Source organism: Heteronotia binoei, chromosome 19 (genome assembly GCF_032191835.1).
Source record: "Heteronotia binoei isolate CCM8104 ecotype False Entrance Well chromosome 19, APGP_CSIRO_Hbin_v1, whole genome shotgun sequence".
Classification (NCBI taxonomy): Eukaryota; Metazoa; Chordata; class Lepidosauria; order Squamata; family Gekkonidae; genus Heteronotia; species Heteronotia binoei.
The window spans coordinates 12584805-12611366 of NC_083241.1; the positions used below are offsets into that span (position 1 = coordinate 12584805).

Below are 26562 nucleotides of genomic sequence, written 5' to 3' on the forward strand. Positions count from 1 at the left end.
CATGGCGGTGGTAGCTTGTATTCTTTCCCAGCAAAATCTGGAGGCATTCCGCCCCCCGCCCCCCCTTTTCAGCAGCAGCTTCTAGGGTTGCCAACTTTGGCTTGGGAAACTCCCAGAGATCTGGGGAGTGTTATCTAGGTAGGGGAGAGAGCTCAGTGGGAATAATGTTATTGCTCTAGGACTTCCAGTTCTCCTAATCTCTGTGGTGTATCATAGAGCAGGGGTGGCCAAACTTCCTTAATGTAACAGCCACACAGAATAAACATCCGATGTTTGAGAGCCGCAAGAGATGAATGTCTGGGGAAGGAAGGAAGAACCGAGAACTGCTCTATTATGAGGCAGGTTCTGAGGGTGCAAACGGACTGTTTAGAGAGCAGCGCTTTAATATGCTGCCTACAGCACAATCCAAGGTGGCCAGGGGGGAAAGCAACAGCCCCATAGCAGTGCAGGGCTTAAGGCATCTGCATTCTGCACCCGATCTGCGGCAGCCGGGCACAGCTTTCCCCAGGCAAGGTGTGACTCCCCCTTGCCAAGAGCCGCCTTCTGTGGGCTGAGCAAGGCTTACGCCAGCTCAATGCTGTCTTCCCCAGTCCAGGAAGAAGAAGGAAAGGGGGGGTGGGAGGAGATTAGATTTATACCCCCACCCTTCACTTGGAGCCTCAGAGCGGCTTACAATCTATTTTCCCTTCCCTTCCCCACAACAGACACCCAGTGAGGTAGGTGGGGTTGAGAGAGCTCTGACTGAGAACTGCTCTCGAGAGGAACAGCTCTGTGAGAACTTGTGACTGATTCAAGGTCGTAGCAGCAGGTGCAAGCGGAGGTGTGGGGAATCAAACGCAGTTCTCCCAGATTAGAGTTTGCACACTTAACCACTACACCAAACTGGCTCTCCCAAAAGTTGAGGGGGGGGGGGAGTTCATAAGCCCACCAGGAAATCTCCTGGTGGCTCTAACAACCAATCCAGCACAGGCACCAAATTCTGGAGCTTTTTAGAAAAATTCTTTTTCCTGGATGGGTTCAGAAACAGAAATACGGGAAGAGGAACCAATAATCGCTACAGCCAAGGGTCATTTTGTAGAAAAATAGGTGGTGGAGCTCATTAGCATAACTAATTAGCATATACCGCCCCCCCCAGCCAAAAGCAACCCGCCGCAATAAAGAAGAGCCCTGGGTGAGTGAGGTCTGCTTGGGCTAGCTAGAGATGCAGCTGTCATGAGCCCTGATGAGGGGAAGCTGGAAGGGTTAGCAGACCTGGAAGAGTTGCCAGCCAGTTCCTCAGCTGAACAAACAGCAGTTGGCCCATCAATCACTCTCCAGGCACCAGAGTCAGCTGTTGATGATCAATCTCCTCCAAGCTCTCCTCCTCCCATCTCAAGAGTTCAAAGCAGGCTCCGGAAAGAACTTTCAGAGCGAAGACATGAGGCACGCCAATGCTTCAGATCTCTCAGCCCTGAGTTCTAGCAGAGTCACTGCCACCCAGGGAACAGACTGATTGAGGCTCCCATATAGCTCCCACCCAGGACCTGGTAACCTTGTGGAAGCAACAAGTCTATTCTCTGGCTTGAATCCACGCTCCCTCCTGATCCTGACCTGCTTGATTTCCTTGGCACCCTGACCTTTTGGCTTTTGGACATTGACTTCTGATTCCGGTTTGTGATTCTGCATTGGTGGCTTGGCTCCTGTTTGACTTCCTGGACTTTGACCTTGGACTGGCTTTGGACTCCTGCCTGCCTGCACCCTGAGAACGTGACAGCAGCCAGTTCAAGCAGGCCTCGCTCACCTGGGGGTCTCCTGGGCTGTCATCTCCCCTGCACAGTCAAAAGGCCAGCAAGCCACTCGCTGCCCAAAATCACATAAGAAGTGGGAAAAGGGTGGTGTGGGATTCTCCAGGGGTTAATGAGGGCTGCCTCTCTCCCTTGTTGACCCCGCCACCACCGCCGGCCCCCTCGTTTCCTTCCGCAGTGCCCCCGGCGCGATCAGAGGAGCTTGGCCGTACCTGCTCCAACACTGTTTATGCAAATCAAGACAGACACCTCAGAATCTGAAGTTCCGTTACAAAGATGGAAACTGAAGCCTGATTCCAAAGCTCCAGAGTCAGAAACCAAAGGGAAATGCTCCCACGGAGGAAACAAAGACCATTCATCTTTGTCTGTGAACAAAACGCAAATTGCAGGCTCGGGTAAGCCAAAAACTGCCTGCACGGAGATGCATTTTCACCCTGGAGGACTTTAACCTCTGCAACGTCAGATTTTATTTTATTTTATTGCAAAGTTCTCATAATGTTAGGAGCATCAGATCGTTACCTGTCCTAGAAGAAGAAGAAGAACTGCAGATTTATACCCCGCCCTTCTCTCTGAATCAGAGACTCAGAGCGGCTTACAAACTCCTTTATCTTCTCCCCCAACAACAGACACCCTGTGAGGTGGGTGGGGCTAAGAGGGTTCTCACAGCAGCTGCCCTTTCAAGGACAACTCCTGAGATAGCTATAGCTAACCCAAGGCCATTCCAGCAGGTGCAAGTGGAGGAGTGGGGAATCAAACCCGGTTCTCCCAGGTAAGAGTCCGCACACTTAACCACTACACCAAACTGGCTCCTAGTGATATTAACAGAGAGGGAAACCACCTCTGGCCTAGGAATCCACCAAGGATGCTGAAACAGCACCACGCCGTCTCAGAATGAATTGCTTTTCGTAATAAACCATAATAAAAGGTTGAAACACCTTCCATATGAAGAAAGGTTAAAACGCTTGGGGCTCTTTAGCTTGGAGAATCGTTGACTGAGGGTTGACATGATAGAAGTTTACAAGATTATGCGTGGGATAGAGAAAACAGAAAAAGAAGTACTTTTCTCCCTTTCTCACAATACAATACAAGAACTCCATGAAATTGCTGAGCAGTCGGGTTAGAACGGATAAAAGGAAGTGCTGCTTCACCCAAAGGGTGATCAACACGTGGAATTCACTACCACGGGAGGTGACGGTGGCTACAAGCATAGATGGCTTCAAGAAAGGACTGGATAAACATATGGAGCAGAGGTCACAAGGTATAGATGGAACTCTCTGTCTGGGGCAAGTGATGCTCTGTATTCTTGGCGCTTGGGAGGGGGGCACAGTGGGAGGGCTTCCAGTGTCCTGGCCCCACTGGTGGACTTCTTGACAGCACCTGGGTTTTTTGGCCACTGTGTGACAGAGTGTTGGACTGGATGAGCCATTGGCCTGATCCAACACGGCTTCTCTTATGTTCTTATGACAGGAACCAACTTTGGGTCATACACTCAGTGGATCTCCAGGTACATCTTTTCTCTCCATAAGCCACCTTGAGCATATATGACAGAGCGCATGGACTGTTTTTTAAAAAATAATAAGTATAACTGAATGGTTGCCATTTACTCTCATGGAGCAAAACTAAAAACTGGTCATTAGAGGCACAATTATAATGAGGGAAAAACTGTCCTCCACCATTGTAACCCAGTGGCCCAACACTCATTGACAGAATTCACTGTGCAAAGCAACTCTGTGCACCACATAATTTAATTCAGAAATGCACAGAGACATGCTACAGCCACGGGACAATCCATGCAATATACCAGAAGAAGAATTGTAGATTTATACCCCACCCTTCTCTCTGAATCAGAGACTCAGAGCGGCTTACCATCTCCTTTATCTTCTCCCCGCCACAACAGACACCCTGTGAGGTGGGTGGGGCTGAGAGGGCTCTCACATCAGCTGCCCTTTCAAGGACAACCTCTGCCAGAGTTATGGCTAACCCAAGGCCATGCTAGCAGGTGCAAGTGGAGGAGTGGGGAATCAAACCCGGTTCTCCCGGATAAGAGTCCGCACACTTAACCACTACACCGAACTGGCTCTCAACACTTAACCACTACATCAACTCTCTCAGCATTCATATCCCACCCATGGGAGTGCCGGTTTGCTCACTACAACAAGCAGCTTTCTCCTCCCATGTTCCAGACCCTAGTTCATGAAGAAGTGGGAGCAAAAATTGGAGACAGTGTCATGTAGTATCATGACATTGCTTCTGCTTGCATACCAAGAAGCAGGGCTTTCTTTGCAGCAGGAACTCCTTTGCATATTAGGCCACACACCCCTGATGTAGCCAATCCTCCTGGAGCTTACAGTAGGCCCTGTACTAAGAGCCCTGTAAGCTCCAGGAGGATTGGCTACATCAGGGGTGTGTGGCCTAATATGCAAAGGAGTTCCTGCTACCAAAAAAGCCCTACTAAGACGCTACAAAAAAAGCCCATCATGGCACTGCATGAAACTCTAGGCATTTCCCAAATCTCTATGCTAACAGCTAGAGATCTGGCACATTCCTAGAGCGTCATGTGCCACCAATTTCCAGAGACTTTGCCTCCCCAATGAGATCACCTTAACAGCAGGCATGTGGGTGCTGTGCATATCTTGCCTACATAAATAAATGTTCATACTTCTCCCTTTCTTCTCCCCTTCCAGACCCGCCCTTTCTCATCTTTGCTTTGCCCCTGAAATTTTGAATATCCCTGGGGCAAGGGCTTAGCTATTTTTCTCATGTTATTGCATAAAAGTAGCAAATAAAAGCCTCTGTTGGTTAGGTCCCCACTGATCATTAAGCCAGTTGTTTTGTCTCCATGCCATCGCAGGTGCTTTACCTGAAGCCCAGTAAGGTTTCTTACCTGTATGAAAATGAATTTCCTCAGAATCTTGAACACCAAGTAGCCCCAGTAGATATGCAGGCACTGTAGAACCAACAGCATCCCATTGAAAAAGAAATACGCTATGACGAAGGTCATTGAATAATAAGTAGGATAATACGCTGTGGCACGAATAATCCTGAAACACAAAGACTGTTGTCACAGAGTGTACAACTGAAAATCATAATACAATCCCTTCTGGATTCCTAAAAGGCAGGCAATATAAACTGTGAAATCATTTGGGTAACCATAAGTGTTATAGGGGAGTCAGGGGTCGTTTTGTAGAAAAATAGGTGGCATAGCTCATTAGCATAACTCATTAGCATATGCTGCCCCCCCCCCCCGCCAAAAGCAACCTGATGCAAGAAATGAGAGCCCTGGGCGAGCGAGGCCTGCTTGGGCTGGCTAGAGATCCATGTGTGGGTCAAAAGGCCAGCAAGCCACCCGCTGCCCAAAATCACATAAGTGGAGAAAGGGTGGCGTGGGCTTCTCCAGGGGTTAATGAGGGCTGCTGGGGGTGTGGCAAAATCTCTGGTGGCTGGCTGGCTGTTCTAATCCAGGGATTCTTATGCAGCTGCGCCTACTATTCAATGGACAAGGTAGGTGGGAAGGAAGAAGGGGAACCCTCAGAAAGGTTCAGGAGCTGTGCTCCTGCTGAATCTGAGGCCTGAAGGGAGTTGTTATTTCAGCAACACCAGAAATAATGACAACAATGCTATTTCTAACAATGTACAAGGCAAAAGGACTGTATAGTAGATAAGCTTCCCAATCCCCAGGTCCCAGCGGGGGATCCCCTGGTTTTACAGGGTTCCCCCCTCCCCCAGCCAGCTGGCCGGCGGGGGAAGCTCCACCCCCATAGCCATTATGCACCTCCGGGAACGATTCCCATAGGGAATGATGGGGAATTGATCCACGGGTGTCAGGGGCTCTGGGGGGGCTGTTTTTTGAGGTAGAGGCCCCAAATTTTCAGTATAGCATCTAGTGCCTCTCCCCAAAATACCTCCCAAGTTTCAAAAAGATTGGACCATGGGGTCCAATTCTATGAGCCCCAAAAGAAGGTGCCCCTATCCTTCGTTATTTTCTATGGAAGGAAGGCATTCTAAAAGGTGTGCTGTCCCTTTAAATGTGATGGCCAGAACTCCCTTGGAGTTCAATGATGCTTGTCACACCCTTGCTCCTGGCTCCGCCCCCAATGTCTCCTGGCTCCGCCCCCAATGTCTCCTGGCTCCACCCCCAAAGTTCCCCGATATTTCTTGAATTGGACTTGGCAACCCTAATAGTAGAGGCCGCACTCACCAGAAGGGGAAGAGAACGAGTCTTGTGATGAAGAACACGATGGAGAAGATGACAAAGAGGACGCTGCAGGTATTCTCCCAGTGAGCGTAGTTGAAGATCTTTGCCGCCTGAAACTCAAACAAATCGTATTAGGACAGGAGGCAAAGGGAACAGCCACTTTAAAAAGGTGTCTTCTGGCACTTGCAGCACACATACATGAACATGGATCTGCCTTATCGCGAGTCGGTACACAAAACAAAGAATCCACAATTGTAAAGAGTCTCACTCCCCCCCCCCAAAAAAAAAAATACAATGAAGAAATTCCAACTGTGCAACACTATAATAAAGAAGGTCAGAGCGCCTGCTCCGGCTGCAACGCCACTGAGGCTGTTCTCCGCAGCTGAGAACGAAACGTCTGGAAGGAAAACTTTCTCCAGTAGAACACGGCACTTGATCCCGAAAGATTCTACAAACCCTAATGATGTTACCAGCCGTGAAAACCTGAAATCTTTGATACTATAATAAAATGTTAATAAATATAATAAAATACATAATAAAATCTAATTGTATATAATAAAGTATGTTTATATGTTTACACACACACACACGCATATGTATATGTAGGTATAATAAAACAGCTATCCATACCAGCGACAGATGTGTTTGAGCTATTTTTAAAAATATTTTTCTTTCAAATATATTTTATTGCATTTAAATCATCGGATACAAAGATCATATGTATTATGGAGTATGATCATGCATCAAACATATAACATAGTAAGCTATGGTTTACTCATTAAAATTGACTATAGCTTTAACCTTCATATGAAAATGTACGTATATCATATATTTAAACTTATTCGCTGTGAACAAAAGGAAGTCATATTGTAAATGCTAACAGCAGAGATGAGATAAAAATCTACCATAAAGAAAGAATTAATTATGTTAGGAATAGATTCTTGTGAAGTGAGGTGTTCTAAAATAGGAAACCCGATAGCACAGAAAGTAGAAGATAAGAGAGGACGTTCAAGTTGATTGATGCTATCAGAGATCTTAGCCATTATGTAAGTACTCCATAACTATCAAAGATTTCAGGTTTTCACGGCTGGTAACATCATTAGGGTTTGTAGAATCTTTCGGGATCAAGTGCCGTGTTCGACTGGAGAAAGTTTTCCTTCCAGACGTCTGGAAGGAAAACTTTCTCCAGTAGAACACGGCACTTGATCCCGAAAGATTCTACAAACCCTAATACTCCATAACTGTTTAAGCCAGAGGTTTAAATCAGGTGGTTTATCTGATTCCCAGCATGTAGCGACTGCTGTTCTAGCCACTGAGAGACGAAGAGCGACAGTTTCTTTTTTATGAGGTGGACAATCTGGATCAAGGCCTCCATTCAAAAATAGGTGGTCAGGAGTAAATGCAATAGATAGATCAGTGATTTGTTGAATGCGCTCTAAGTTTTATTCCCAGAAGCCACGTCCCTTGGGGCAAAAAGCCCAGCAATGTAAGTAATCACCTTGCTGACCACATTTCTTCCAACAGAGGTTTCACTGATAGTATTAAACGTGTTAGCTTCTTTGGCGTCAGGTACCATAGTGAAAGTATTTTGGATGACTGTAATTTTAATTTCTTCCACATTAGATTTGAATGGAGAAGACCAAATCTCCCATTGTTCCATGCTGATTTCATGACTACAGAGTTTAGCCCAGGAAGAATGAGAAGTGAGCAAGTTTGATCTGTGCCTTGCATTAAGAGCCAAGTAGGTCGAAGAGATCAGATGTTTTTTAGATGAATGGGCCTGTTTGATAATATATTCAAAATCTGTGAAAGGCTGTTGAACTATGGTTGCGAACTTAAGCTGTGCACACATACCACTAATTTGAAGGTATTGCCACCGTGGAGCTGATATATTAAATTTCTTTTCAAGATCAGATTTGGTTAGCATTGAGTTAGTAGATATACAATCTTGAAGAATGATTATTCCTGCTTTTTTTCCGTGAGTCAAATTCGTTTGTATGAAAGGCTGGAGGGAACCAGAATTGGTTTATACATGTTTGAAATTTGGAGAATGGTGGAAGTAGATGTGCTCTGTTTCGGTCCCATAATAATAATAACAAGAGTCCATGCACTTAACGACTACACCAAACTGGCTCTATGCTATGCTGAAATCTGAATCCACTATTTTACAAGACCTAATGCTATCTTGGGGGGTCTATCAACAGAGACATAACATCTAAATTGCAAGAGGTCATAGTCCCGCTGTACACTGCATTTAGGGTTGCCAAGTCCGACTCAAAAAATATCTGGGGACTTTGGGGGTGGAGCCAGGAGATATTAGGGGTGGAGCCAAGAATGCGGCGGCCAGGCTGTTAGTGGGACTACCTCGATGGGAACACGTGCGGCCTGTGCTGCGGGATCTGCATTGGCTGCCGGTCGTCTACCGTGTTCGCTATAAGGTGCTGGTTATTACCTTTAAAGCCCTATATGGTCGAGGACCTGCCTACCTCAGGGACCGCCTCTCCCTATATATTCCCCGGAGAGCACTAAGATCTAGCTCCCAAAACCTCTTACAAATCCCTGGGTCAAGAGAGGCTAGACTGAAGACAACTCGGGAGCAAGCCTTTTCAGCAATGGCCCCTCGTTGGTGGAACCAACTCCCAGAGATGGTGCGAGCCCTGCGGGACTTGAATCAGTTCCGCAGGGCTTGCAAAACCTTTCTCTTCCAGCTCGCATTTAAATCAGGACCGGACCAAATTGATTAAACTGTTGTAACCTTAACCATCTCATGCACAACTGAAACTGACTGTATGACAGTATGCATAACTGTGATTGACAGTAGATATAGCACCTGTTTTATTTATTTTAACTAATTTATGTAATTGAACCGTATTTAAATCATTGTTTATTTGTTTTAACTAAATCATGGCACGCCATGTCTGTGAGCCGCCCTGAGCCCGCCTTTGGCGGGGGAGGGCGGGATATAAGAATAAAAACTAACTAACTAACTAACTAACTAACTAACTAACTAACTAACTAAGATCAAGGCTGTGACAAGCATCATTGAACTCCAAAGGGAGTTCTGGCCATCACATTTAAAGGGACAGCACACCTTTTCAATGCCTTCCTTCCATAGGAAATAATGAAGAATAGGGGCACCTTCTTTTGGGGCTCATAGAATTGGACTCCATGGTCCAATCATTTTGAAACTTGGGGGGTATTTTGGGAAGAGGCACTAGATGCTATACTGAAAATTCGATGCCTCTACCCCAAGGAACAGCCCCCCCCCCCGAGCCCCAGATACCCGCAGATCAATTCTCCATGATTTTCTATGGGAATAAATCTCCCTAGGGAATAACAGAGTTCCCAGCAGACATTTCCCTCTCCTCCCCCGGCTTTCTGGCAACCCTGAAGCGGGGGGAAGGCCCCCAAACCAGGGGATCCCCTGCCCCCACCTGGGGATTGGCAACCCTAACTGCATTGGTCAGGCTGCACCTGGAGTGTTGTGTGAAGTTCTGGAGGCCTCACTTCAAGAAGGATGTGGACAGAAGGGAGCGGGTGCAGAGGAGAGTGAGGAGGATGATCAGGGGCCTGGAGACCAAGAACTATGAGGAAAAGCTGAGGGACTTGGGAATGTTCAGTCAGGAGAAGAGGAGGTTGAGGGAGGACATGACTGCTCTCTTGAAGGATCTGAAGGGCTGTCACTCAGAGGAGGGCAGGGAACTGTTCCTGTTGGCAGCAGAGGAGAGGACTCACAAGAATGGGTCTAAATTAAGGGCAGGAAGGTACCAGCTGAATATCAGAAAAAAAAACTTTTTACCATAAGAGTTGTTCAACAGTGGAATCAGCTACCAAAGGAGGTGGTGAACTCCTCCTCACTGGCAGTCTTTAAGCAGTGGCAGGACAAACGCTTGTCCAGGCAGATCCTGTTGGGGGGGTTACAATCTGGTTTGGGGACAAAACTCTATGGTAGAAGCTAATTCTACCATAGGGTTTTGCCACAAAACCAGAGCTCGGCCCCCATGTGCCTATGTCACATGGCTAGATCAGATTTGGTTTGCATTGAGTTAATAGATATACAATCTTGAAGAATGGAAGAATGGGAGATTTGGTCTTCTCCATTCAAATCTAATGTGGAAGAAATAAAAATACAGTCATACAGGCTAGGCTGATCCTGCCTTGAGCAGGGGGTTGGACTAGATGGCCTTTATGGCCCCTTCCAACTCTGTGATTCTATGGACCTATGACCTTCCACGCGAATTACCGCTGAGATCGACATGAACGCATGCAGAAATCTCCTACAAACGCAGCCCAGCGTTTTGTGTAAGACTCCTGGGTCCACGCCAGTAACTTGAACCATTAAAAAAGCCACCAAATAATCACATCAAAGAGCACCAGCCTTAATAACAAGCAGCCGCTTTTACCTCGAGCCAGAAGTCTGCGCAGTCATGGATGATCATCACTAGAGTTCCCAGGCGGACGTAATTGGCACTGTAGGAGCAAAACATCAAGCCGAGGGCCGCCAAGTGGTGTACGACATGTGCTTTGTAATCCTACAGGAAAAAGAGGTCATTTCCCTCCCTCCTTAAAACTGATTTAATAAAAATAGATGAGCGGACTTAAACTTGGGAGAACCTGCAGGATTGCTGAACAGTCGGGTTAGAACTGATTAAAGGAAGTCCTTCTTCACCCAAAGGGTGATTAACACATGGAATTCACCACCACAGGAGGTGGTGGCAGCTACAAGCATAGACAGCTTCAAGAGGGGATTGGATAAGCATATGGAGCAGAGGTCCATCAGTGGCTATTAGCCACAGTGTATTGTTGGGACTCTCCGTCTGGGGCAGTGATGCTCTGTATTCTTGGTGTTTGGGGAGGGGTGGGCACAGTGGAAGGGCTTCTAGTGTCCTGGCCCAATGATGGACCTCCTGATGGGTTTTTTTTGGCCACTGCGTGACGCAGAGTGTTGGACTGTATGGGCCACTGGTGTGATCCAACATGGCTTCTGTTATGTTCTTATCAGTGAGGGAAGGAGTCTGTGTAAAGGAGGCATCTGACATTCCCATTATTCTGAAGCGCTTAATTACTAAAGAAAAAGACAGCAAATCAGGAAACGCTCCTGGGATATAGCAGCGAGAATCCACTTGCCTTCCTTTTAGTGTCCATTCCGAGGGTAAACAACAACGACCAATAGAAACTCATCTCAGCCATATAGTACCAGTACTGGGATGGAAGCAAGGTCTGCAAGCAGGGAGAGGTGAGAGAAAGGGAGAGGAAAAATCCCCATATTTGTTACTTATTGGGTCAAGAAGACAGCACTTTTAGAGGGGGAGGAGAATGTAGCCTGGGAGTCCCCAGTTAGAGTTGCCCAGTCACTCAAAGCAGCCGGTGGGGGATAGGGAGTACACTTTCAGAAATGGGGAGGAACACCAGAATTTAACGTGATCCACCTATGTGACCCAGAAGTGACATAGGCACATGGGGGCCAAGCTCTGATTTTGTGGCAAAACCCTATGGTAGAATTAGCTTCTACCATAGAGTTTTGCCCCAAAACCAGATTGTAACCCCCCAACATCCTCAACATGCCTACATCACTTCCGGGTCATGTAGGCATATTGTGTTAATTCCCAGTGTTCCTTCCTTTTGGGGGAGTAATTCCCCACCACTACCCAGCTGGCTGGTGGTGGAGAGGTGGGGGTTGAAAGCAGGAGACCCCTGCGCCCACGGTGGAGGGGGGTCTGGCACCCATACCCCCAACATTTCTGCACCTGCGGCACCTTTGCAGTTCTGACGTAGCACGACAGGCACAGCCCCAAAATGCCACCACAGGAGGTCACAACCAGCCACAACACAGCTGCCATAGCTAACCTTCAGTTGCCCAGTGAAGATCCTTGTGCTGTGGCAGCAGCTATCTACAGAGCTGATTCATTCTCTCATGGCCAATCAGAAACCTTGCTGGGCAAAAGCCCTGCCTGGCTCCACCCACTTTCTGAAAATACTTGACAGGGACCAGAAAAGGTGTCAAGGAGGGGTGCTGTACTGCTCATGGGCATCACGTGCAGGGACCACTAGACATTGGTGCTGGCAGGGCTTCTTTTGTAGCAGGAATCCTTTGCATATCAGGCCAAACCCCCCTAATGTAGCCAATCCTCCAAGAGCTTACAGTGCAGAAAAGGGCAACTAGAATGATTAAAAGGTTGGAACACTTTCCCTATGAAGAAGGGTTAAAATGCTTGAGGCTCTTTAGCTTGGAGAAGGCTCGGCACCTTCCCAGCTGCGCCGGCTTCGCCCGCGATTAAGCTGGGGGCCGTCTTTGCCCCCGCGGAAGAAGCGAGGAACAGCTTGGCTTCTTGAGCTGTCCTATAGGGGGTGGGCGTGGTCAGGGCTTTATAAGCCCTGGCTCCGCCCAGAGTGTCCGTCTTCTTCGCTGGCTCTCTGAGGGAGAGCCTGGGTCGTTGCTCGGTGGGAGCGGAGGCCTTTGAGCGAGGAGACGTCGTTGGATCGGTGGAGCGGCACGGAGACGGGACGGCTTTGTCGGCTGTTGATCGCGCTTGCTTTGAGGAGCCGGTCTTTGTGGTTTGGTGACGGGGGGAGGTGGTTAGCCTGCACTGAGTCTGCTTCGGGGTAACGGGGGCTGCTGGGTCGGAGGTGATCGTTCTTCTGGCCACGGCGCGTGCGAGGGCCACTTTTGGCAGGCCCGGGGCGCGAGCGGCGGCTGTTTGGTCGGGGCGGCTTTTGGGCCTCTGGTGAGCCTCGTGCGCTGCACGAGTCGCGCGCGGCGGCCATTTTAGGGCAAGCGTCAAGCGCGGCTGGGCATCTCTTTGGCGGGGCTCGCCCCCCCCCCTTTTTTAGCTTCTAATTAGTGGGTTACCTCCCGGGGTGCGGCCTACAGCGCAAGCGGCGGCTAATTCCTTAATTTTCGGCGGGGCCCTACAGCGCGAGCGGCGGCTGATTCCAGGGAGGCCTTAGGCATCGGGTTGAGCTTCGTGCTCCACTAGGCGCGCGCGGCGGCCATCTTGGTCGAGCCGCGTGCTCTAGGAGGATTGCCTGTTGCTGGGCGGCCATTTTAGGGCCCGGCTGAGTTCTTCGGGCGGCCATTTTGGGGCTCATAGGCTGAACACTTTGGGGGGTTGCCATCTTGGCGTGACGGTGGTTAGGCTGGTTACGCTAGGTGGGGGTGGCAAGCAGTTTTGGGTTTCCTCACCTGGCATTTTTGGGGCAGCGCTGAAGGTGCATTGCCTGGGAGTTCAGCATTATCAATTTTGGGGAGCTGCCTTTTGAGTTTTTCCCAGATTCTTTGAGGCCGGGGTGGTAGCCATAATAGTTGGTCAGCATGACGCCTAGAAAGGGTTTGGGGAAGGCTAAGGGCAAACAGCCTGCTCGCCCGCCCAGGGCCCGTGGAGGGCAACCTGGGCCTGATGCTGGGCAGATTTCGGGGGAGCAGGTTAGGTTGGCCATCATCCAGCAGCTGGAGGCATTGGAGCAGCAGAGGGTAGCTGCAGGGGCCCCTATTTGGCAGGGTCGCCACCGCGCTTCCGAGCGGTCAAAGCGGCCCATGTTTGAAGCGGAGATGCTGGCCCGTTTGTCTGCGTTGCAGGGTGGCGGAGCTGTACCTGATCCTCCACAGCAGTTGGATGACGATGAAGATCCTGGTGAGGGCCCGTCGGGGGCGCAGTCCACTGGTGGCGGCTCAGGGGACGGGGTGCCTAGGACTCCGGATGGTGCAGGATCTTCTTTGGATGGGGGTAAGTCTTTTGGGCAACAGACACCACATTGGCCATGGGGACCGGTGCAGACGCCACCCCTCCCCCCAGTGATGGGGGGAGGGGTTTGGGGCGGTGGGCAACATGGGGCATCCGCTGTTTCTTGGGATTCGGGGTCCCCTTGGGCTTGGGCCCTGCAGAGTCCTGCTGTTCAGGGGCATGGTTCAGGGGCGGCTGGCTTGAGTAGCCCTGTTCTGCAGACACCGGCCCAGCAGGCTGTCCCGTCCACCTCTGCGGTGGCGACGGTGGCACCCACGCCAGGGGTTTTGCCGTGGGGTGGGCAGCATTATGCTCAGTGGCAAGGGATGTGGCCCAGGGGGCCTGGCGGTGGGTGGTTTTACCCCCCCGTTCCTTACGCTAATATACCATGCCACGCGCTCCCCTTTGGCGACACTTCGCTGCCATTGGGTGATCACCTAACGAGCGCCACGCGTGACAAAATTTTGCGTGGCGAGTTCGTTGATGTGTTTAGCCTCCTGTATCGTGAGCTCGAAAAGAAAAACAAGGATGAGCTCGACGAAAAGGAGAAAGAAAAAATGAAGCGCAGGAAGGTGGATAGAACCTGGGCAAATTGGTTGCCGGGGTTTCTAATTTATGCGGGTGTCATCGCCCGGGCTCAGCCAGCAAGGGCCGCCGCCCTGTTTCAATACATGGATATAGTGTATAGGGCTTATTCGGACTTCGTAGGTGCAGCTTGGCTGCAATATGACAAAGCTTTCCGAATGAGGGCGGCAGTTAATCCAGGGTTGCCTTGGGATCAAGTCAGCCAACAGCTCTGGTTGCAGCTGATGTCGCCGGCTAAGCCGAATACGGGAGACAGGTCCGACAGCGGACATTTGGTTCACAAGCAGCTGCAGACTACAGGGGCCCGCCCAGCGGCGGGCCAGCCGGTTCAAACCCGGATGCTTTGTTGGGAGTTCGCTTCGAAAGGAGCGTGCCCTAGGAAGCCTTGTAGGTTCAAACATGAGTGCCCGCTCTGCAGCGGGCCTCATGCTATGTCTGCATGCAGCAGAGCAAAGCCCAGGGGAGGGGGCAAGCGTCCCGGCGGTGGCAGTGCAGGGCAGCAGCCTCCTGGTAAAGGGTCCCAGCCCCATTCGGCTGAGGGTACTCACTAAGCTTTTGAGGAGGTACCCACGTAAGGCCGACGGGCAGTATTTGAGCGACGGGTTTGCATTTGGTTTTAGGATCCCATTTCAGGGGCCTAGGGCCCCTTATTTGGCGTCCAACCTCAGGTCTGTAATTGGTCTCGAGCATATTGTTCGAGCTAAGATCGGCAAGGAGTGCGAAGAGGGCAGAGTCCTTGGCCCTTTCGACACTCCTCCTGTCCCGGCGTTGAGGGTTTCCCCTTTGGGAGTGGTGCCAAAGAAAGCACCCGGGGAGTACCGGCTCATACACCATTTGTCCTACCCCAAAGGGGCGTCGGTTAACGACGCTATTCCAGAGGAGCTATGTTCGGTTAGGTACACTTCCTTTGACCAGGCGGTCAAGGTTGTGCGCGGTTGTGGGGTGGGGGCGGAGATGGCGAAATGCGACATTAAGTCGGCATTTCGCCTCTTGCCAGTCCACCCCGATGATTTTGAGCTCCTGGGATTTTGTTTTGAGGGCAGATTCTATATGGATCGTGCCCTTCCCATGGGGTGCTCTATATCATGCGCTGCCTTTGAGCGATTTAGTTCCTTCTTGGAGTGGGCACTGCGGGACAGGACTGGGTGTTCGGCCACTGCGCATTACCTTGATGACTACCTTTTCGTGGGTCCTCCGGGTACTGGGCAGTGTGGCAGGTTGCTATGTGCCTTCCAGGGGCTGGCCGACGAGCTGGGGGTGCCCCTGGCACACGAGAAGACGGAAGGGCCCTGTGAGGTGCTTACCTTTCTGGGTATCGAGCTGGATACGCTCAACCAGTCTTCTCGACTGCCAGAGGCGAAGGTAACCGACCTCAAGGCCAGGTTGGCTACACTGATGGCTAGGCGCAAGGTTTCGTTGTTGGAGCTGCAACAGTTGGTTGGTCACCTCAACTTTGCTTGCAAAGTTGTGGCACCAGGCAGGGCCTTCTTGAGGCGTCTTTGTGACGCTATGTGCCAGTTGCGCTCCCCTCACCATAGGGTTCGCATTTCTGCCGGCATGCGGGCGGATCTGGAGGTATGGGTCAGGTTTCTGGATGAATTCAATGGCGTTTCTTTTTGGAGGGAGGATTTGAAGATTGAAGCCGAGCTTCAGATCTCCTCCGACGCCTCAGGGTCCACTGGGTTTGGAGTCTATTTCAGAGGGCACTGGTGTGCAGAGCAGTGGCCGGCGGAATGGTTGGATAGCGAGCTCATTAGGGACTTGACATTTTTGGAGTTTTTCCCTATCCTTGTCGCAGTTCGGCTATGGGGTGAGCAGCTCGCCAACCATTCTGTGCTCTTCTGGTGTGATAACATGGCAGTTGTACATGTTATCAACTCCTTGACCTCGAAATCCAAAGTGGTGATGAATCTGGTGAGGGCCTTTACGCTACGTTGCCTGCAGTTGAACACTTTGTTCACGGCAAGGCATGTACCCGGTGTCTGCAATGGGGTGGCGGACGCTCTATCTCGCCAACAGATGGAGCGTTTTCGGCAGCTCGCCCCAGAAGCGGACCCGCGGCCGGCACGGATGCCATGGGACCTATGGCAGCTTGGGAAGCCGAAGCCGGTAGGGCCATTCAGTTGGCATTAGCGCCTAGCACCAGAAGGGCATATAATAGAGCGGCTTGCCAATTCTGGGAGTTCAGGAGGGCCGCTGAATTGCCGGATTGCTGGCCGATTCCCACGGCCCACATTATGCAATTCAGCGTTTCCCAGAAGGAAAGGGGTTTGGGGCTTAGGACTATTAGGGGCCAACTGGCTGCTTTGGCCTTTTTGAGTAAAGCCCAGGGGTTTGTGGACAATACGTCAGATTTTCGTATTAGGAAGATGTTAGAGGGGTGGGCCAGGGAGCGTGGCCCACGTTCTGACGATCGGCAGCCCATTTCCCCTGCTGTTTTGAAGGGGTTGTTTGGGTGCTGGCCTGTTATTTGTTCTTCTCCTTTTGAGGCTGCGTTGTTTCACGCGGCATCATTGTTGGCGTTTTTTGGCGCGTTGCGCATTAGTGAGTTAGTTTTGCAAGCCAAGACCGATACGTCACGCAGGGCGCTGCAAGCCGGGGATGTCAAATTGGTTCAGGGGCAGATCATTTTGACGCTTCGGCGGTCCAAGACTGACCAGAAGCAACGGGGGTCCATCATAACAATTGGTAAGTGTGAGGTACCGGAGTTATGTCTGGTGCAGGCAGTTACACACTACATTCAGCTACGGGGCTGTGTGGAGGGCCCCTTTTTCCGGCACGAGGATGGGTCCCCTCTCACCAAGTTTCAGTTTTGGGCGGTGACGAGTCGAGCGTTGAGTGCCATCGGCTTGAAGGGGGTCAAATTTGGTACACATTCGTTCCGCATTGGAGCAGCCTCCACAGCTGCTTCAATGGGTTACGCGCCAACCACCATTCGGAGGATTGGGAGATGGCGGTCGGCGGCATTTAAGACGTATGTGCGCCCGTTGTTGGCCTGAAGGGCGCCCAGGGGTGGCCTAGTTGGTGGTCATTGATTTTGGGCGCTACGGGTTTTGATTCATTCGTTTAACGCTATTCTGTCTTTTCAGGTGCTGTGGCTCGGGGTGAGAGACGGCGTGTTCTCATCTGTGGGCACAGCATGGTGTTCTGGGCTGCCCATCAAGCTCGGCGGTCTTCAGTTGGTACCCAGCTTGGGCTCAGTGCTTGGGCCGTCGTGGAGTGGCTGGGACGGCGGGGCCTACGTTGGCCCGGAATTATGCCCCTATTGTTCAGGGAAAGGGCTGGCAGGCCTCCACACATACTTGTCGTTCATTTGGGCGGGAACGACCTGGGGCTGTTGAGAGGGAAGGCTCTCTCGCAGCAGGCCCTGGCTGATCTCCACGAGATTAGACGGAGATGGCCGGGGGTGCTTTTAGTGTGGTCAGCTATTCTGCCACGCAGGGTGTGGAGGTATGCCCTTTCACCTGGGGGGGTTGAGCGCGCGAGGCGCAAGGTTAATAGGGCTCTTCAGGTAGCCATGGAGGGCGGTTTGGGTTTGTTTTTACCTCATCCGGCCATACGGGTAGATCAAGCTGACCTGTATAGGCCGGATGGCGTCCACCTGTCGGAGTTGGGCAACCGGGCCTTTTTGGAGGAAATTCGGCAGGGTTTGCGGTCGGCTCTGGGCCGTCCGGTGGGGCGCTAATGCCTAAGCAGAGGCTTGGCATTGGCGGTGGCTGGGGGATGTTTTGGCCACAGGATTTTGCAGGGGAGACCCTATGGCCTAGCACCAGTGGTGCTGGTGGTCTGTATGAACCGCAGATGGGCTAAACGGCTCAGTGCGGGGAATGCAGACCACGGGTAGCCTCACCTGGGTGGATCTTTCCATGGGGATCGATGCTGGCCCAGGTGAAGAATGGCTGGGGGCCTGGCCGCTCAGTTACAACCCGATTTACGGCGGGTTTGTGCTGGGGGCAGGGGTGCTCGCCCTTAGGACAAGGCGGGGTCAAGGGGTGACCCCAGGGCTTGTTCTGTCAGGCATTATCCCTGCCGAGTTTACAGGTAATTGATTTAATAAAGCGGCCCGGTTATAACCCAACACATGTGTCTGTCTCTTCTTTCGACTGGGGGGGCAAGGCTCGGCACCTTCCCAGCTGCGCCGGCTTCGCCCGCGATTAAGCTGGGGGCCGTCTTTGCCCCCGCGGAAGAAGCGAGGAACAGCTTGGCTTCTTGAGCTGTCCTATAGGGGGTGGGCGTGGTCAGGGCTTTATAAGCCCTGGCTCCGCCCAGAGTGTCCGTCTTCTTCGCTGGCTCTCTGCCCGCCCACCCGCCCTAGGCAGTACAGGTTTCGACCGGTCGCCCCTTTGGGGGGCCAGGTAGGAATTTTTTCTTCTTCACACAATTGGCCCATGTGGAGTTGTTTTTCGCCTACCTTGTACTGCCTTATAGTGTTAGGTCCCGGAGTTTTTTATGCAGTTTTAGGTCGCTGGCTGGGGGATGTTTTGGCCACAGGATTTTGCAGGGGAGACCCTATGGCCTAGCACCAGTGGTGCTGGTGGTCTGTATGAACCGCAGATGGGCTAAACGGCTCAGTGCGGGGAATGCAGACCACGGGTAGCCTCACCTGGGTGGATCTTTCCATGGGGATCGATGCTGGCCCAGGTGAAGAATGGCTGGGGGCCTGGCCGCTCAGTTACAACCCGATTTACGGCGGGTTTGTGCTGGGGGCAGGGGTGCTCGCCCTTAGGACAAGGCGGGGTCAAGGGGTGACCCCAGGGCTTGTTCTGTCAGGCATTATCCCTGCCGAGTTTACAGGTAATTGATTTAATAAAGCGGCCCGGTTATAACCCAACACATGTGTCTGTCTCTTCTTTCGACTGGGGGGGCAAACGTCAGCTGAGGGGTGACATGATAGAGGTTTACAAGATGGGATGGAGAAGGTAGAGAAAGAAGTACTTTCCTCGCTTTCTCACACTACAAGAACTCATGGGCACTCAATGAAATTGCTGAGCAGTCGGGTTAGAACTGATAAAAAGAAGTACTTCTTCACCCAAAGGGTGATTAACACATGAAATTCACTGCCACAGGAGGTGGCGGTGGCTACAAGCATAGGCAGCTTCAAGAGGGAGCATATGGAGCAGAGGTCCATCAGTGGCTATTAGCCACAGCTTATCATTGGAACTCATTGGGGCAGTGATGCTCTATATTCTTGGTGCTTGGGTGGGCACAGTGGGAGGGCTTCTAGTGTCCTGGCCCCACTGGTGGACTTCCTGATGGCATTTGGGATTTTTTTTGGCCACTGTGTGACAGAGTGTTGGACTGGATGGGCCATTGGCCTGATCCAACATGGCTTCTCTTATGCTCTTATCTGGGGCTGTTTCAGCTCAGAAAAATGACATGGTGGGGGAGACTTCCATCTCCTCTCCCTGGGTCCTGTGGTTCCACACCGGATCAGTTCTACTCCAGGCCTAAACACCTAAAGTTTCAATTTGGGAACACCTAGGGCACACCTCTGCTTGACAGGACCTAGCAACTGACCTGGGATCATTTCACAAGGAGTAACATCACCGCCACCACCAAAAAAAAGATCATAAATTGGAGCAGTGCTTACCTGAAATGGGTAGCCGACCCAAACCAACCAAATGTCATGAAACCAGGGTTTCTGAGAAAGAACACAGAACTGGGTCAAGTGGATGGCTACACCATGCAGTGCTAGTACTATGGTTAAACAGCTAAGCCATGCATTGGGAAGTTCATTCTAAGCCAGTTCAAATCTCATTTCATGCTTGGCGTCTTCAGCAAGACATTGGCTGGGTCCAGGCGGCCAGCATAAGCCTCCTCAGGGATGACTGGACCCAAAAAGTGTGTTCAAGTGTGCACATCTGGATCCTGCCCGACTCCCGCTCTCACCCCATTCTTACCCATCGTTCTGCCACCTCAAAAAGCTGCCACATATGAAGTGGTAGCAAACTGGTGTCAAGATCCCTTGCCATCTGGTATTTACATGCTTGTTTGCTCTGTCTGAGAGAAACAAAACTGAAAGATGCGCCCCAAGGAGGTCAGCATTCCCAGCTCTGACTAATCTTCAAAGTTCCTGTTACCTCACGGTGTCCGTAACTGCCTCAATGTTTTGTGTGAACTAATTGTTTCACTAAGCGAGGAGGTTTTTTGGGTTGAATTCTGGAGTGACCCTAACAGTCAGCATTCCCAGCTCTGACTGACTTTCAAGGTTCCTGTTACCTCATGGTGTCTGTAACTGTCTCAATGTTTTGTGTGAACTAATTGTTTCACTAAGTGAGGGTTTTTTTTGGTTGAATTCTGGAGTGACCCTAACGGTCAGCATTCCCAGCTCTGACTGACCTTCAAGGTTCCTGTTACCTCACGGTGTCTGTAACTGTCTTAACTTTTTGATTGAACTAATTATTTCACTTGAGGGCTTTTTTTGCTTAAATTCAGGAGTGGCCCTAACGGTCACAACAAATGTATATAATCTGTGCACCCCTCAGCTGTATTTTAGCTCAGACACCCACCTGTGAGTGTCTACAGTCCTGTTATTCAAATAAACACTTATCCTAGAAGAATGGAGAGTGCCTATTATTGAAGACAGTCTTAGCGTTGACAACTGGTGGCAAATCAGTCAGGTGCTTCCGGGGCGCCTTTCCTGGCTGTCTGAATGGCCAGGGAGCATGGAGTAAGCAGCGGTCAAGCACATGATGTGCAACCTGTCCCCATTCCAGTGCCGAGTTGCACATTGTCTACCTGTCCTGGGGTGCTTCTCTTTCCACCAGCTTACTTCTGGGATGGGAGGAGCCATTATATGTTTGGTTTGACACTCTTAGCTAACTTTCTGACTAAGAGTGGCTGATGTGAAATCTAGCTATTTTTTAACCCATCTTTACTATTCATCATTGCTTGTATTTTGATGAAAAGGTAAAGGTAGTCCCCTGTGCAAGCACCAGTCGTTTTCGACTCTGGGGTGACGTTGCTTTCACGTTTTCACGGCAGACTTTTTATGGGGTGGTTTGCCATTGCCTTCTCCAGTCATCTGCACTTTCCCCCCAGCAAGCTGGATACTCATTTTACCGACCTCAGAAGGATGGAAGGCTGAGTCAACCTGGAGCCAGCTACCTGAACCAGCTTCCGTTGGGATCAAACTCAGGTCGTGAGCAGAGGGCTCCACTGCAGTACTGCAGCTTTACTACTCTGCGCCAAGGGGCTATATATGTATTTTGATACCATGATCCAAATTAGGAAAGTTTAAGCAAACATAAATGATTCCTATATAACAATGAACATTGAGATTTTTATGTTGAAAATATGTTATGGCCTTTTGTATGATGAATGATACATTGTCGTGCAGAATGGACTATTTTTCTGATTATCTAGATATTGTTTGTTTTCTATACCCATCTTTTCTCTTTGCCCCTTATTTCTGTTTGTATGAAACTTAATAAAACTTTAAAACAGAGAAACTTCTGGGATGGGAGGCTGCTGCTCCAAGCTGGCCGTCTGTACACAGCCATTCTCTCTTGGCCCCGCTGGGCAGAGTCACAATGGCCTCCCTTGAGCAGTTATTGAGATGACTGCGAGCAAAACACATTAAACACCCTAAAGCAGTATCAAAGATGCTAACTACTCTAAGGAGATAAGCAGGTATTAGCCAATCCATTCGGGAAGTGTACCAAGTTCTTCCATCGGTAGGAAAAGAGGTGCAAATTTTGACTTGTTGCACAGTCAGAGTTTTCCAGGCCTGGACCTCCTTTTCATTCAAAATCCTTATAAATCTCCTCCCACAAAGATATCTCTATTCAGAGTAATAATGGCAGTGATAATTGAGAGCCAGTGTGGTGTCATGGTTTACAGCAGGGGTGACCAAGCTGGCTCTTTCACACATATTGTGTGGCTCTTGAAGCCCCCACTGCCCTGTTGGCCAGCTTGGAGAAGGCATTTGTCTCCTTAAATCACTTCTCCAAGTCAGCTGGCAGCTTGGAGAATGCATTTAAAGTTGCTTTCTTTCCACTTCTCATCCATCCATCCATCCATCCATCTATCTATCTATCTATCTATCTATCTATCTATCTATCTATCTATCTATCTATCTATCTATCTATCTATCTATCTATCTATCCATCCATCCATCTATCATCTATCCATCTATCATCTTCCATCTATCCATCTATCCATCTATCATCTTCCATCTATCCATCCATCTATCATCTATCTATCTATCTCCCTCCCTCCATCTTGCAGCTCTCAAACATTTGATGTTCGTATCTTGTGGCTCTCAAACATCTGACATTTATTTTATGTGGCTCTTGTGCTAAGCAAGTATGCCCACCCCTAGTTTAGAGGGTTGGACTAGAATCAGGGAGACCCAGGTTCAAATCCCCGCTCTGCCACAGAAGCCCACCAGGTGAACTTGGGCCCAGTCATACACGCTCAACCTCACCCACCTCGCAGGGTCGATGCGAGAATAAAACAGAAGACGGGAGGACAGAGTAAGCTGCTTTGGGTCTCACATGAAGAAAATGCATAAACTACACAGCCCAACAAACAGCCAGGCCACTGAGAGATTAAGCTTTCTTTTACAGCAGGACAAAAAGCTTGTTGGTCCCCCTCTCCTCCGTTTCACTTACATCATAGAGTACTATAAATCCACCAATAGTCGATAAGAAATAGAACACAAATCGCCAGCTGCAGAAAGAAAAAGGGAGGGAGGACAAAGAAATCATTAACTCACATGCAGGGGTGGAATTCTAGCAGGAGCTCCTTTGCATATTAGGTCACACACCTCTGATGTAGCCAGTCCTCCAAGAGCTTACAAAAAAAGAGCCTTTTAAGCTCTTGGAGGATTGGCTACATCAGGGGGTGTGGCCTAATATGCAAAGGAGCTCCTGCTAGAATTCCACCCCTGCACACATGACACAGAAGTGCAATACAGATAATACCCTAACCATGGTTAGGAGACCCAGTGGGTCCATCCAGTCTCTTCCTCTTTCCTTCACTTTTCCCCACAACCATGAATTCACCCCCCACTTTCATTTTCAAAGCATAACCATAGTTCAATGATAACCAGCACTTTTGTGATCCACAGTAAGCTTAGCACAGTTTGCAAACCTAACCACAGTTCAATACAAGGTTGCCAGTCTCCAGTTGGGGACAGGGGATCCCTCGGTTTGGAGGCCCTCCACCTGTTGCTGGGTTATTAGAAAGTAGCGGGGGAGGGAAATGTCTGCTGGGCACTCCGTTATACCCTGTGGAGACCAATTCCCAAAGGGTATAATGGAGAATTGATCCATGGATATCTGGGGCTTGGCGGGTAGCTGTTTTCTGAGGAAGAGGCACCAAATATTCAGCATAGCATCCAGTGCCTCTCTTCAAAACACCGTCCAAGTTTCACAAGGATTGGACCAGGGGGCCCAATTCTATGAGCCCCATTGAAGGTGCCCCTATCCTTCATTATTTCTGGCGAAGGAAAGGTATTGAAAAGGTGTGCCGTCCCTTTCAACGTGATGGCTAGAACTCCCCTTGGAGTTCAATCACGCTTGTCACACCCTTGCTCCTGGCTCCACCCCCAAAGCCTCCTGGCTCCAACCCCAAAGTCCCCAGATATTTCTTGAATTGGACTTGGCGACCCTACTGGCAGTGTTGTTTACTTTGCTGAGGAGCAGTTGTCTCAGGGGGAGGGCTTTCACATCACTCCGTACCGGATCCTTTCTGCCAGAGGCACCAGGGATAGAACCTGCGACCTTCAGCGGGCAAGGAAGATGCTCTGCCCATGAGCTGCCGCTCACTCTTACCAGGCTTCTTGCAGCTTCTTAAGCACGGTGGGGATCTCCATATTTCGCCGTCGTCGAAACCATTTTTCCACCAGGTGCACAGTCCAATTGCACTTTTTGGCTAATCTACGCATCTCTGCCTGTGGGGAGGGGGGGGGCGGGGAAGAGGGTGGGGAGAGAATCAGTGACCCAGGATGCTGATCAAGTGAGACAAACTGAAAAACACCCAATTCCATTCAAAGTTAGGGCGGCTAGCCTCCAGGCGGGCAGGGGGAAACAGAGCAAAAGGCTACCGTGATATTCAACCTCCACAAAATTCAAACGAACAATGCAAAATTATACAAACATCTTAAAATATATTTGTTTTTCAAAACAGTGAAATCAATCAGTCTTTTAAGTCATCCAAGGAACGTTTGTTTTTTTCAGTTTGGTGTAGTGGTTAAGTGTGTGGACTCTTATCTGGGAGAACCGGGTTCGATTCCCCACTCCTCCACTTGCACCTGCTGGAATGGCCTTGGGTCAGCCATAGCTCTGGCAGAGCTGTCCTCGTGAGAGCCAGTTTGGTGCAGTGGTTAAGTGTGCGGACTCTTATCTGGGAGAACTGGGTTCGATTCCCCACTCCTCCACTTGCAGCTGCTGGAATGGCCTTGGGTCAGCCAGAGCTCTCTTATCTGGGAGAACCAGGTTTGATTCCCCACTCCTCCACTTGCAGCTGCTGGAATGGCCTTGGGTCAGCCAGAGCTCTCTTATCTGGGAGAACCGGGTTCGATTCCCCACTCCTCCACTTGCACCTACTGGAATGGCCTTGGGTCAGCCATAGCTCTGGCAGAGGTTGTCCTTGAAAAGGCAGCTGCTGTGAGAGCCCTCTCAGCCCCACCCACCTCACAGGGTGCCTGTTGTGGGGGCGGGGAGGTAAAGGAGATTGTGAGCCACTCTGAGACTCTTCGGAGTGGAGGGCGGGATATAAATCCAATATCTTCATCTACCTCACAGGGTGTCTGTTGTGGGGGAGGAAGGTAAAGGAGATTGTGAGCCACTCTGAGACTCTTTGGAGTGGAGGGCGGGATATAAATCCAATATCTTCATCTACCTCACAGGGTTTCTGTTGTGGGGGTGTGGGAGGAAGGGAAAGGAGATTGTGAGCCGCTCTGAGACTCTCTGGAGTGGAGGGCGGGATATAAATCCAATATCTTCATCTACCTCACAGGGTGTCTGTTGTGGGGGGGGAAGGTAAAGGAGATTGTGAGCCGCTCTGAAACTCTTCGGAGTGGAGGGCGGGATATAAATCCAATATCATCATCATCATTTAATTTGCGACTTATACCCTTGCTAGGCGGGCTCAGAGCGGCTTGCAACATTAAAACATTGCAATAACAATAAATAAAACATATCCAATTGAAAACACAACAGATTTAAAATTTCATAAACGTAATACATAAAACAGAGGATCATAACTCCAATGGTAATACAGCCAGAAGCCACAGTTTGGCGGTTGGTACGACTTCAGCTGGTTAACACCACTTAGAGCAGCTTCAGGTCATTGATACCACTCAGACCCTGACCAACTCAAGCACGAGGACAGTAAAGTGCTGGGGGAAGGTTTCAGAGCAGAGGACGCCTGGTAAATTAAAAGCCTGGTGGAAGAGCTCTGTCTTACAGGCCTTGTGGAACTCAGGTAAGTCCCGCAGGGCCTGGATCTCCAACAGAAGCTCATTCCACCAGATAGGGGCCCGGATTGAAAAGGCCCTGGCTCTCGTTGATGCCAAGCCTTTAAATTCTTAGTGTTCCACTCGTGATGGTGCAGAGAGAATAAGGAACCGCTTTTAAAAGGAATCCTCACGGTTTCAATATTTCTTCCTCAGCCTCTTTCTCCTGACGTTACACGGAGCCACAGCTCTACTCTTTACAACATGGATCCACGCATGCTCTAATTTGCTGTTACCGGGCATCCTTAGGACCAGGGATCATAAGAAGATGTTGCGTAGATGATCTCAAAGCCCAGGGGTGGGGGCTCATATACGGAGAGGCGGTCCCAAAAATATGCAGGCCCCAATATTTCAATTGAAATGTTACTCTTTGTCGGAAATTGGTGGCGTTTTTACCCAGTATGTGAAATTATTTATGAGAAGTTTGAAGAAGCTAACACGAAACAGGGACAATAGGACAAGTTTGAATTTTTTGGAGGTTGAATATCACGGTAGCCCTTTGCTCTGTTTTCCCCTGCTTTTCTTGCCGAGATTCTCTATTTTGGTTACACAAGACTCCAGGTGAGGCCTGGAGATCTCCTGCTTTTACAACCGATCTCCAGCTGGCAGAGAATAGCTCCCCTGGAGAAAATGGCCGCTTTGGAGAGTGGACTCTATGGCATTGGACCCTGCTGAGGCCCCTCCCCTCTCCAAACCCCGCCCTCTCCCAGCTCCACCCCCAAAGTCTCCAGGTATTTTCCAACCCAGACCTGGCAACCCTAAAAACTGTGACTATTACCGCTAGGTCACGCTGATTCTTCCTCAAAACTCCTT

At 50.1% G+C, this 26562-nt stretch overlaps 1 protein-coding gene across 1 annotated transcript in view; it reads right to left on the bottom strand.

Annotated features, from left to right (window-relative positions):
• The window catches only part of CERS3 (ceramide synthase 3), an 84542-nt gene that overhangs the window by 23474 nt on the left and 34506 nt on the right, over window positions 1-26562 (bottom strand). Inside the window, exons 4-10 of the mRNA XM_060260098.1 lie at window positions 24065-24183; window positions 22901-22958; window positions 19876-19926; window positions 11107-11199; window positions 10383-10511; window positions 5983-6089; window positions 4669-4825 (exon numbers count right to left, since the gene is read on the bottom strand). Coding sequence (XP_060116081.1) covers window positions 4669-4825; window positions 5983-6089; window positions 10383-10511; window positions 11107-11199; window positions 19876-19926; window positions 22901-22958; window positions 24065-24183 — 714 coding nt within the window. The remainder of the gene's footprint in view (window positions 1-4668; window positions 4826-5982; window positions 6090-10382; window positions 10512-11106; window positions 11200-19875; window positions 19927-22900; window positions 22959-24064; window positions 24184-26562) is intronic.